Source organism: Haliotis rubra, unplaced genomic scaffold (assembly GCF_003918875.1).
Source record: "Haliotis rubra isolate DU_JTF1 unplaced genomic scaffold, ASM391887v1 Scf722, whole genome shotgun sequence".
NCBI lineage: Eukaryota > Metazoa > Mollusca > Gastropoda > Lepetellida > Haliotidae > Haliotis > Haliotis rubra.
Window position 1 is genome coordinate 269,197 of NW_025767438.1, and position 14,227 is coordinate 283,423.

At 39.8% G+C, this 14,227-nt stretch overlaps 1 protein-coding gene across 1 annotated transcript in view; it reads right to left on the reverse strand.

The window, feature by feature from the left end:
• Positions 1-5,282, reverse strand: part of LOC124259464 (glutathione hydrolase 1 proenzyme-like) — a 46,839-nt gene extending 41,557 nt beyond the window's left edge. Inside the window, exons 1-3 of the mRNA XM_046693599.1 lie at positions 5,254-5,282; positions 3,201-3,410; positions 678-800 (exon numbers count right to left, since the gene is read on the reverse strand). Coding sequence (XP_046549555.1) covers positions 678-800; positions 3,201-3,410; positions 5,254-5,282 — 362 coding nt within the window. The remainder of the gene's footprint in view (positions 1-677; positions 801-3,200; positions 3,411-5,253) is intronic.
• Positions 5,283-14,227: the final 8,945 nt, after the last annotated feature.

The following is a 14,227-nucleotide window of genomic DNA, read 5'->3' on the forward strand; positions in this document are numbered from 1 at the left end:
CCTATCTAAGCAACTGGGATACGATGTCATGTGTCAGCCATGTCAGCGAGCCTGATCACCCGATCCGTTAGTCGCCTCTTACGACAAGCACGGGTTAATTCTAACCCGGATATTCACGGATTAGAATTGTTTGTGAATCGATAAAGACTAAAGTGAGTGAGTTTAGTTTTACGCCGCACTCAGCAATATTCCAGCTATATGGCGGCGGTCTGTAAATAATCGAGTCTGGACCAGACAACCCAGTGATCAACAGCATGAGCATCGATCTGCGCAATTGGGAACTGATGACAGGTGTCAACCAAGTCAGCGAGCCTGACCACCCGATCCCGAGAGTCGCCTCTTACGACAAGCATAGTCGCCTTGTGTGGCAAGCATGGGTTGCTGAAGACTTGTTTTACCCCGGATCTTCACGGGTTGATAAAGACTGAAAATATTGTGCAAATGAACCTCCTCTGTAAGTCAACACAAGCTGGAAGTTACACCAGAATGGAAATGATCTCTCATTCCCGAGTTTACCAATGGATTAGTATACATAGAAGAGTGACGAATTGGTCTGTACCTCCACTGTATCGTAACATTAACATCCCCGCTTACCAAAGTAAAATATCCTTCTCGAACATATTTTAATATATACCAATATCATATTATTCATAAGTTGTTATTGTGTATGTATTTACCTGTTGTAAACCGTCATAAAGAACCCTCCTCCCAGACCACAGCTTTGTGCATTTAATACACAGGAACAGAGAGCTGTCGCTATAGCTGCATCAACCGCTGATCCACCTTTCGCCAAGACGATCCTGAGAAATAAACCCATATACTTTGCAAAGAAACCATCCTCTGATGCGTAACAGATTTCTATTTGCTAGCTTACGTTGCATTTTTTAACATCCAAAATAATCAGCCCTAGAAAACAAGAGATGGGAAGCGACAACTTCAAGTAGGAATAAAGTTTGATAAGAAAACAGACTGAGATGTATACGTCTGGTGATGATAAATCTTTAACATGTACGTATGGTGATGATAAATCTTTAACATGTACGTATTGCGATGATAAATCTACTATGTACGTATGGCGATGATAAATCTGTAACATGTACCTCTGGTGATGATAAATCTTTAACATGTACGTATGGTGATGATGAATTGTGCAACGTCTACGTGTGTTGACGATACCCTCTAGAACGAGTACGTATACAGATCATACATTATTGGACGAGTACGGATATCGATGATACATTCTCTGATGGGTACGTATGTTGATGTTGCACGCTAATTGATGGAACAGTCTGGGACGGCTACGTTGATGATACTCTCGGGGACGTGTATTCATGTTGATGATACTCTCTGGAACGGATAGGTATGTTGATGATTTACTCTGGAAAGGGCCACGTATGTTGATGGTACTCTCTGGGACGAGTACGTATGATACATACTCTGATAAGTACGTATGTTGATGATGCACTCTGGGACGAGTACGTATGTTGATGATACACTCTAGGATAAGTACGTATGTTGATGATACACTCTGGGGCGGGTACGTATGTTGATGATACACTATGTGACTAGTACGTATGTTGATGATACACTCTGTGACTAGTATGTATGTTGATGATACACTCTCGGTGGCGGGTACGTATGTTGATGATGCGCTCTGGGGCGGGTACGTATGTTGATGATACACTCTGGGGCGGGTACGTATGTTGATGATACAGTCTGTGACAAGTACGTATGTTGATGATACGCTCTGTGACTAGTACGTATGTTGATGATACACTCTGTGACAAGTACGTATGTTGATGATACACTCTGGGGCGGGTACGTATGTTGATGATACACTCTGGGACGAGTACGTATGTTGATGATACACTCTAGGATAAGTACGTATGTTGATGATACGCTCTGGGGCGGGTACGTATGTTGATGATACACTATGTGACAAGTACGTATGTTGATGATACACTCTGTGACTAGTATGTATGTTGATGATACACTCTGGGGCGGGTACGTATGTTGATGATACACTATGTGACAAGTACGTATGTTGATGATACACTCTGGGGCGGGTACGTATGTTGATGATACACTCTGTGACAAGTACGTATGTTGATAATACGCTCTGTGACTAGTACGTATGTTGATGAAACACTCTGGGGCGGGTACGTATGTTGATGATGCGCTCTGGGGCGGGTACGTATGTTGATGATACACTCTGGGACTAGTACGTATGTTGATGATACGCTCTGTGACTAGTACGTATGTTGATGATACGCTCTGTGACAAGTACGTATGTTGATGATACACTCTGGGGCGGGTACGTATGTTGATGATACACTCTGGGGCGGGTACGTATGTTGATGATACACTCTGGGGCGGGTACGTATGTTGATGATACACTCTGAGACGAGTACGTATGTTGATGATACACTCTAGGATAAGTACGTATGTTGATGATACGCTCTGGGGCGGGTACGTATGTTGATGATGCGCTCTGGGGCGGGTACGTATGTTGATGATACACTTTGTGACAAGTACGTATGTTGATGATACACTCTGTGACTAGTACGTATGTTGATGATACGCTCTGTGACTAGTACGTATGTTGATGATACACTCTGTGACTAGTACGTATGTTGATGATACACTCTGAGACGAGTACGTATGTTGATGATACACTCTAGGATAAGTACGTATGTTGATGATACGCTCTGGGGCGGGTACGTATGTTGATGATGCGCTCTGGGGCGGGTACGTATGTTGATGATACACTTTGTGACAAGTACGTATGTTGATGATACACTCTGTGACTAGTACGTATGTTGATGATACGCTCTGTGACTAGTACGTATGTTGATGATACACTCTGTGACAAGTACGTATGTTGATGATGCGCTCTGGGGCGGGTACGTATGTTGATGATACACTCTGGGGCGGGTACGTATGTTGATGATACACTCTGTGACAAGTACGTTTGTTGATGATACACTCTGTGACTAGTACGTATGTTGATGATACGCTCTGTGACAAGTACGTATGTTGATGATACACTCTGGGGCGGGTGCGTATGTTGATGATACACTCTGGGGCGGGTACGTATGTTGATGATACACTCTGGGGCGGGTACGTATTAGGACCCCGAAATATGTTGATCATACGCTCTGGGGCAAGTACGCAAGGTGACAATAATTTCTGGGACTTACGTTCCAACTTCGGAGCATTGCTTGGTATCAGAGACAACAGAGGCAAATCTGAAACTTCCTGTTTTAGATTTCCTTTCTTCTGGCTGGGCCTTTTCTGGTGCCATCATTGGTTTATGTCTCCTCAGACCAAACCCAATACCAAATGCTAGCCCAAGAGCAATAAGCATCGACCCACCGAGGATTGCATATATCAGAGGCCTTCTTGCCGAACTGTAACAAATAGCATGGCATCAGTTCTAGTGCGTGTGACACACAAGGGATGTTAGATCAAGAACATTGACATGCTATACAGAAAAGATAGAATATAAAGAACATAGACATGTTACATGGAACGGATAGAAGATCAGGATCATTGACGTGGTGGACAGAAAGGATAGAATATAAAGAACGAAGACATGTTACACAGAACGGATAGAAGATCAGGATCATTGACGTGGTGGGCAGAAAGGATAGAATATAAAGAACAGAGACATGTTACACAGAAAGGATAGAAGATCAGGATCATTGACGTGGTGGGCAGAAAGGATAGAATATAAAGAACAGAGACATGTTACACGGACATAGTTAGGTCACAAACATGAGCATGTTTAAGAGAAAGGATAGAATATAAATCACCTACATGTGTCAGACAGAAAGGGAAGGAGATCAAGAACATTGACACAGAATAGAATATAAAGATATATTACAGAGCAAGGTTGGAAAATCAAGAACATAGGCGTATTACAGAGATGTGGTTGGAAGGTCATACGCATTAACATGTTACGCAGAAAGGCTATAAAATCAGGAACATTGGTATGTTACGCAGGAAGTTGAGGTGAGGTGAAATTGGGTTTAACGTGAGAATATTTCGCTCATATCACGACGTGCATGCGTGTGTATGTGCGGCTGTTTGTACTAGCCCAGACTTAAGCTGGTTTTATAGTGCTAGCCCACTGAGATACCATGCCGCAGTGATGCATGAATACCCCACTCAGACACATTATACTGACTCCGAGCCGACCAGTCCTTGTTGTACCCATTATGCCGAGTGCCAGGCAGGGACCAACAAGAACCATATTTTAATGGACAGAAAGGATAGAAGATAAGGAATAGTGATGTATTACAGAGATGAGGACAGAAGATCATAAACATTAACATGTTACACAGAAGGAATAGTCGATCAGGAACTTTGACATATTACACAGAAGTGACGGAAGCTCGGGAACATTGACATGCTTTCTATAGTCTGTTACCAATGAACAAAAAGCCAGATCGTCCTGAAGCGTTTATAAAGAGACACTTTTTTGTTATACTGAAGCACCTCGAAATTCACTGCGCCAGACATCGAGCCGGGAGCCTGGATCATATCTATCACAGTTCATTGAATGCATTCTGGATTGACGGCTACGTTCAATGCGTCTGGTTTTAGGTATGACCAGACGGGTAAACAGGTTTGACTGGCTTGGCATATAACGACAGGGTGTCTACCGGGTACCGTCAGATGCTGTGAAACATCAACCTGATAAATTATTTTAAGGATATACACAGCGTTAAAATACAGGTGCAGATACTTGATGCATTGAGCGACAGTCGCCTGGGGCCAATGTTATATTTGACAAGTACATGTACATGAAACAGAGATTAAAAAACAAATAACTGTTTGCTTTATCGGGCAGTTTGCATACATCTTCTATTATTTTGGTTTTGGGTCTATATTTTGTTTAGTTTCAAATGTGTTATATCCAGATTTGTTTGCGTTAAGATTTCGCATTTTCAGATCCTAATAAGCATGTGTATTAACTACAATACTAATTTTGATAACTTTGAGTACTTTTCGACGAATGACTTTTTCAAGAATTGTAACCAACATGCAGCACAACAAAGAAGATATTTTTGTGAAAACGATTTAGGAAATCAGGGAAAGGTGCTCACTTTTACTGACAGATGCAAAATCAGATGTTTTTGTTCAATTTCTTTGGTAGGAACATTGAGGCAGTTGTTTCTGATATGTAGTTCTTTACTTTGTAAAACAACAGACATGTTCTTCTGGTATTACTAAATATGAATATCTTACCTTTTATGCGTTTCTTCTTCACCCTTCATGGTGTTAAATCCAGTAGTGGTCACTTGTCGTTGTGTCTGGTCTCCACGTATGAAGCGTTAAGCGTTCAGTCTTAACCATTAAAATGTGGACTGTATACATCCGAGGGGCATACCATTTACTGTTCAGGGGATCTCGGGTTTTCCTTAGAATGTCATGACATGCTTAGGGCGAGTTTATCTATGTTTGTCAAAAAGCTTTTTCTTTCATTTATCAAGCGTACTTTGTTATTGTGTCCCAACCCGCTCAGAGCGGCCAGGCGAGTTGAAGTGTAGCACTGAAAAGTGTTGGATGTTGACAGTGATCGACAAAACTAGATTTGTGTATTTGTTGCTCAACGCCGCACTCAGCGATATTCCAGCTATACGACGGCGGTCTGCACATGGTCGAGTATGGATCAGATAATCCAGTGACCAACATCATGAGCATTTGTCTACGAAGTTATGATACGATGACGTGGAAACACAAGTAAAGCATGAATGTTGCAAAGTAGGGATGAAATAAGTGAGTATTGTTTTATGACGTTTTTAGCAATATTCCAGCAATATCGCGGCGGGGGACACCAGAAATGGGCTTTATACACTGTACCCATGTGGGGAATCGAATCCAGGTCTTTGGGGGGACGTTTTAACGACAATGCCTCTCCCAGTTATTGAAGAGCAAGAAAATATGAGATCAGGGTCCTCTGTTCCAAAGTTCCTCAAATATCCACGGAGATATATTGTTGTATGCTATAAATCTACTTCCAATACCCTATCTCTAAGTTTTATAACTAATCCTTAATACAACCGAATAACGATTTTCTGTATTTTCATATATAGTATTTACGAGCCATGTTAAATAATGTTCAAACGTTACATTTATTTTTCATTTCTTCCATTCATGACAAACATGGAATAAAACTTTATTTCCATTCGGTACCACCTGTTGCTCGAAGTCGAAAACATAAATAGACATATGACTATAAACCCGTTAGATTTCTATCTCAAAACTGTCAGCGCAATATTTCCAAACGGGAAGAAAATATCATTAATAGTTGGAAATGCTGGACTGAAAACATGCATGTGAAATTTTGAGTGAACCTATTGGCATGAAGAACGCATCCTCAGGTGCTCCAATTGGTGTCGTCCCAAAAGTTAGACGTCCCAAAAGTTAGACGCGTTAAAACACCAAAGGTTATGGTTCGTTGCACTGAGGTTCACTACACTGTTACCTTCGTTAATTAAAGGACTAGTCCAAATGTACGAATCCAAACACAAAGAGAAGAGATTATGGATAATGAAAATGACTTTATTTTATATTGTTTATGTTGGAAAAACAATGTTAGGAAGGAAGTAGCTACATTAGGTTAAATGAAAAGCATAACAAAATCTATAATCCTGTTTTGATCAAAGTGAACATCGTAAACACAAGCATGCAAAATCTATCATCCTGTTTTGATCAAAGTGAACATCGTAAACACAAGCATGCAAAATCTATAATCCTGTTTTGATCAAAGTGAACATCGTAAACACAAGCATACAAAATCTATAATCCTGTTTTGATCAAAGTGAACATCGTAAACACAAGCATGCAAAATCTATCATCCTGTTTTGGTCAAAGTGAACATCGTAAACACAAACATGCAAAATCTATAATCCTGTTTTGATCAAAGTGAACATCGTAACCACAAGCATGCAAAATCTATAATCCTGTTTTGATCAAAGCGAACATCGTAAACACAAGCATGCAAAATCTATCATCCTGTTTTGATCAAAGTGAACATCGTAAACACAAGCATGCAAAATCTATAATCCTGTTTTGATCAAAGTGAACATCGTAAACACAAGCATGCAAAATCTATAATCCTGTTTTGATCAAAGTGAACATCGTAAACACAAGCATGCAAAATCTATAATCCTGTTTTGATAAAAGTGAACATGGTAAAAACAAGCATGCAAAATCTATCATCCTGTTTTGATCAAAGTGAACATCGTAAACACAAGCATGCAAACTCTATAATCCTGTTTTGATCAAAGTGAACATCGTAAACACAAGCATACAAAATCTATAATCCTGTTTTGATAAAAGTGAACATCGTAAACACAAGCATGCAAAATCTATAATCCTGTTTTGATAAAAGTGAACATCGTAAACACAAGCATGCAAAATCTATCATCCTGTTTTGATCAAAGTGAACATCGTAAACACAAGCATGCAAAATCTATAATCCTGTTTTGATCAAAGTGAACATCGTAAACACAAGCATACAAAATCTATAATCCTGTTTTGATCAAAGTGAACATCGTAAACCCAAGCATGCAAAATCTATAATCCTGTTTTGATCAAAGTGAACATCGTAAACACAAGCATGCAAAATCTATCATCCTGTTTTGATCAAAGTGAACATCGTAAACACAAACATGCAAAATCTATAATCCTGTTTTGATCAAAGTGAACATCGTAACCACAAGCATGCAAAATCTATAATCCTGTTTTGATCAAAGTGAACATCGTAAAAACAAGCATGCAAAATCTATCATCCTGTTTTGATCAAAGTGAACATCGTAAACACAAGCATGCAAAATCTATAATCCTGTTTTGATCAAAGTGAACATCGTAAACACAAGCATGCAAAATCTATAATCCTGTTTTGATCAAAGTGAACATCGTAAACACAAGCATGCAAAATCTATAATCCTGTTTTGATCAAAGTGAACATCGTAAACACAATCATGCAAAATCTATAATCCTGTTTTGATAAAAGTGAACATCGTAAACACAAGCATGCAAAATCTATCATCCTGTTTTGATCAAAGTGAACATCGTAAACACAAGCATGCAAAATCTATCATCCTGTTTTGATAAAAGTGAACATCGTAAACACAAGCATACAAAATCTATAATTCCTGTTTTGATCAAAGTGAACATCGTAAAAACAAGCATGCAAAATCTATCATCCTGTTTTGATCAAAGTGAACATCGTAAACACAAGCATGCAAAATCTATAATCCTGTTTTGATCAAAGTGAACATCGTAAACACAAGCATGCAAAATCTATAATCCTGTTTTGATCAAAGTGAACATCGTAAAAACAATCATGCAAAATCTATAATCCTGTTTTGATCAAAGTGAACATCGTAAAACAAGCATGCAAAATCTATAATCCTGTTTTGATCAAAGTGAACATCGTAAAACAAGCATGCAAAATCTATAATCCTGTTTTGATCAAAGTGAACATCGTAAAACAAGCATGCAAAATCTCTGATCCTAGTAAGAATATTTCTGTGTTTCTTATTTGTTGACATAGTTAAATATTTTTCTGGCTCCAAAAGGCTTTTAAATTGTCTGTACAGTTTATACCTTGAACTTTCTTCAATTGTACTATTCCATGACTGTATATACATGTCAACTGCAACTTGTTTAAACGTTTCATTGCCAACACATTGAAATAACCAAACATAACCAAATCCATATGAAAACAATAAATTACGCACAGATGAAACATAGTTATCATAACCACTATTATCGTACATTAGCATATAATAAGCTTTATTGGAATTCTTTGTTGATGCATATTTACAAGCGTAAGCCAGTATTTTATTAAACGCCGTTGTGCCTTTATATACATTGGGTAACGTCCACATTCACCATAAACAATTACATTTGGTGCTTGGGGACCAACATTTAAGAACTTCTTACATGCAGTTAAATGTACATTTTCAATCTTATATAATTTATTAATGCCCCATACTTCGGCACCATACAAAAGGATTGGTTGAATTTGGTATCAAATAATTTGAAATATACAGAATAGCAACATTATCTAATTTATATAAGTGATGTAGTACTTCTAGATGTGCCCTTTTGCCCCGAGATGATAAATCTAATGCACATTTATTGAATTTGCAAGAAGATGAAAAAGGAATACCTAGATATCTATATGAAACAACTGTTAAAACACGTTCACCTTTATAAAACCAATTCTTATTTCTCGCTAAGGGTCCACCTCTTCTAAAAACAACAATTAGTCAACATTAGTATTCTGATCAAAGTATTTCAGTAAAAATGTGAAAACCCTCTCGTTAGTGTATGGGACAGGTTCATTATATCAGTAGGTAAGACTAGGTTGTAATCACAGTCACGCATGATTGATTTGTCTGACAACTGGGATGTATGACTTTTGGGACGTCTACCTTTTGGGAGTAAACCCTACAATTGTGCTCCAATTCAGTTTGGTATGTTTGACGACCTGATACCGTTTTATATGATAGAAATGGACACAAAAACTAGGTGACTGAGATACAATATTTTTTATTTTCTACTGGATTTGGAGATATTTGGCATAACCAAGAAAATGGAATATATCCGGAATTCATCAAATCATTTACTCAGAGACTCAAAGATATGTGTTTTCAAAACTGGCAAGAAAAATTATCTATTTCAAGCAAATGTGACACTTCCCTAAAACAATATCCATACCGAATTCTATCTATCATGTTTTAATGTAAAAAAGTATAGAGTAAGTTTAACACGATTCCAATGCTCATCTCATGAACTTCTAATCGAGACAGGTAGATATGTAAATATGGATAAAGAACATCTAACTTGTAAATTATGTAATACAAATGCAATTGAAGACGAGTATCATTTTCTTCTTGTATGCCCTAACTACAGTACTCTTCGAAGCAAATATATAAGAGAAAAATATTATGTCCATCCAAATAGGCTTAAGTTTTCACTACTGCTGAATGGTTCAAATCCTAGAAAATGAAAACCTGTCCATGTATATTTTCTACTTATATGTACATAGAAAACGTATTGTTCCTTGACTGACTGAGTTTAGTTTTACGCCGCTTTTAGCAATATTCCAGCAATATCACGGCGGGGGACACCAGAAATGGGCTTAACATATTGTGCCCATGTGGGGAATCGAACCGGGGTCTTCGGCGTGACGAGCCAACGCTTTAACCACTAGGCTACCCCACCGCCCCGTATTGTTCCTTGAACGTGTATAAAGCAATGCCTATAGTGTAGTATAGGTCTGAGGCCTTTTCAGTACCTGAATAAAAGAATGATACCGTTCATTGAAAATACATGGCAGAGGGGTACAAGTGATTGGTTAACATTACCACCTGTCCCCCTCAGTCTCGTTGGCGGGGTGGGATAAATCGCTGACTTCGTGTGCTTACGATTAGGTGCCCCCTCTAAGAGTATGGGCTAAAACCATATTTACTGAGAAAGTGTAATTCTAAACATAGCAAGCGTTGCCTTCAGTGATGTTTAAATAACCCATTCCAATCAACCGATTTTCCCAGTGGGCGGTGGGGTGGTCTAGTGGTTAAATGGTTCCTTCGTCACGCTGAAGACCTGGGTTCGAATCCCCACATGGGTACAATGTATGAGGTCCTTCTCTTGTGTTCCCCGCCGTGATATTCCTGGAACATTGTTCCAACCATACTCTTACAAGAGTACCCATGCCCACCCACTATCCATGTACCCGTCAAGATCCGGGCCAGAATATTTTTTTGGGTCTTCAGCAACCCATGCTTGTCGTAAGAGGCGACTAACGGGATCGTGGTCAGGCTTGCTGATTTGGTTGACACATGTCATCGGTTCCCAGTTGCGTCGATCGATGCTCAAGCAGTTGATCACTGGATTGTCTGGTCCAGACTCGATTATTTACAGACCGCCGCCATATAGCTGGAATTTTGCCTGGTGCGGCACTCACTCACTCAAAAGCGGACCGATGAATTTCAATCTAATTCGAAAACTAATAAAAAACAACATATAATACTCAATGAAACACTGATCATAATCAAGACATTAGACCAAGTCTGTGATTTTTTTGCAGAATTTATGTCCTAAAAATATTTTTTTTTACACAGTTCACTATTTGTTACGAGGGAGGACTGCAAAGAGACGAATAGCCATGTGGACAGGGAGCACGTGCACAAGTGCCGACAAAGTTATTGAATCATTTACCTGTGCTGTGCTGTCTCCATCCTTTCTCGCACACCTGTCTGTTCCACTCTTTGCACTGACTGACTGACTGAGTCTAGTTTAACGCCGCTTTTAGCAATATTACAGCAATATCGCGGCGGGTGACACCAGAAATGGGCTTCACACATTGTGACCATGTGGGGAATTGAACCCGGGTCTTCGGCGTGACGAGCCAACGCTTTAACCACTAGGCTACCCCACCGCCCCTCCTCTCTTTGCACCCTTCCCTGGATTTTACTGAGAAAGTGTAATCTTAAACATAGCAAGCGTTGCCCTTAGTGATGTTCAAATAACCCATTCCAATCAACCGATTTCCCAGTGGGCGGTGGGGAAGTCTAGTGGTCAAATGGTTCTTTCGTCACGCTGAAGATCTGGGTTCGAATCCCCACATGGGTACAATGTATGAAGTCCTCCTCATTTTGAACATTAGATCTGAAACATTACCTTTAAATGTCTAAGACAGAAATTAATGAGATGGTATACTAGTTCAAATAGTATGCACGTTTAGCTTATACGATGTCGTATTTACATTTACACCCTTGAAATCAAAGACTCATTGTTTCCTTTCAAAAGCACTTACGGGTGTCAGTGTTTAATCAAATGATACTACTAGTACCTACTACTACTACTACTACTACTACTACTACTACTACTACTACTCAATCTACTACTGCTCTTCGTCAATAGTAGTAGTAGTAGTAGTAGTAGTAGTAGTAGTAGTAGTAGTAGTAGTAGTAGTAGTAGTAGTAGTTTAGGGGCGGTGGGGGCATTTGTTATGACCATGAACGCTATAATTCGATCCTTATATTCCTGCTTTACAACCATGTAAGTGAGTGAGTGACTGCGTGAGTATGGTTTTACGCCGCTTTTAGCAATATTCCAGCAACACCACGGCGGGGAACACCAGAAATGGGCTTCACACATTGTACCCATGTTGGGAATCGAACCGGTTTTTCGACGTGACAAGCGAACGATTTAACCGTTAGGCTACCACACCGCCCCAACAGCCGTATAAGGGTCTGTATCGAAACGTCGCATCATAATAAAATATAGCAGTTATCATCTCAGAAAAATACCTTGCCTTTAATGTTAGATTTAACAGTCTGAAACATATTCATGGTTATTCACGTCCATTCGCTGCGGTATGGGTCTTTTGAACGGTATTTGCATCTGTAAGGTTGTACAAACATGTTCCATTTCATTGAGCACACATGTCCAAGAACATTTCCATACTGTCCTCTGTGAACATACATAATGACAGCCTCGACGTGTGACGTGGGACACGGTTGATTGAAATTCAGATCAGCTCGGAATATCACCAGGGTTCATTCGCATAAAGGTGACAACGGTTCAACAAACTGGTGCACGGGTAGCGTTTCAGCTTCTGAAAGTAATATCTTGTCAATAGCAACTCAAATGGTTCGTCCTTTATGAATAACCACTGAATTTGATTGTATGCCTACTATTCACATGAGAATAAGAAATTGGATTGCTTGCACGCTTCGACCGACGCGTATATTGACATACCCACGACGGACAAACTAAATACATGTACACACTTGCCAGTTTGAGGGTGTATCCTAGTACGGATACTTTCAAAACAAACTATTGAAAATATTAGCATCAATGTAGACACGCATGCAGGCTATGTTATAACACTTTAATATTCATGAACGTTGCATTATTAACTCTTTGCTTTGAAGACGGATCTTAATCTGGATTATGTAAGACGCCTGCATGACGGACTTAACAAAGTTGTAGGATATTCCGGTTTACCTGTTTTAATAATGGAACAGTCCTAATGACTTAATCCTCCATATGTGAGTGAGTAAATTGGGTGAGTTGAGTTTTACGCCGCACTCGCGATATTTCAGCTATGTGACGGCTGGACCAGACAATCCAATGATCAACAGCATGAGCATCGATCTACGCATCTACGGATACGATGACATGTGTCAAACAAGTCAGTGGGCCTGACCACCCGATCCCGTTAGTCGCCTATTACGACAAGCATTGGTTGCTGAAGATCAATTCTAACCCGGATCTTCACCGGTCTCCTCCATATGTGCTGAATACAGTGAGTAAGTGAGTGAGTTTAGTTTTACGCCGCACTCAGCAATATTCCAGCTATATGGCGGCGGTCTGTAAATGTTCGAGTCTGGACCAGACAATCCAGTGATCAACATCATTAGCATCGATCTACGAAGTTATGATACGATGACATGGAAATACAGCCAGCGAGCCTGACCACCCGATCCCGTTAGTCGCCTCTTACGACAAGCATGGGTTGCTGAAGATCAATTCTAACCCAGACCTTCATGGGTCGTGCTGAATACAAATAGTCTGTAGCTAATTGGTAAAATTATCGATCTTCACGGATAAAGACTATATTCTGTTTTATTTGTACCCAGATAGACTTAATTCAAGCAGTTCATTATAATGAAATAGAAGCGACAAAACCATTTCCACATCCAATAGAAGTATCTGCTAAAAGCGGAGTCGATTGTACAATTGTACTTATATCATGAGTGTATATTTGTTTCAGCAGTATTACAGCTGTACGATGGTGTTTGTAAGCAAATCGAGCCTTGACCCGACAATCCAGTGATAGCGAAACATACTAAAATATACATGTATACGGTCTCACCTCAAAGGTCAGGCCAAACCGTTGTCACCATCGTGGTCGTCGTGCCCGGGTCGTTGTGTTATCAAAACTCATCTCTACCAGTTAGTAAAAATGCAGAAAAGAGGGTTGGGTGACCCTGGCAGTGAGTGAGTGAGTGAGTTTAGTTTTACGCCGATTCTAGCAATATTCCAGCAATATCACGACGGGGGGACACCAGAAATGGGCTTCATAGGCTACCCCACCGGCCCTCCTGGCAGTGAGGCTGTGTAGGTGCATCATCTGCTCAGGTATCTCGCAGTCTCAACACGAAACCACCCAGTCAGCTAATGGGACTCCCTC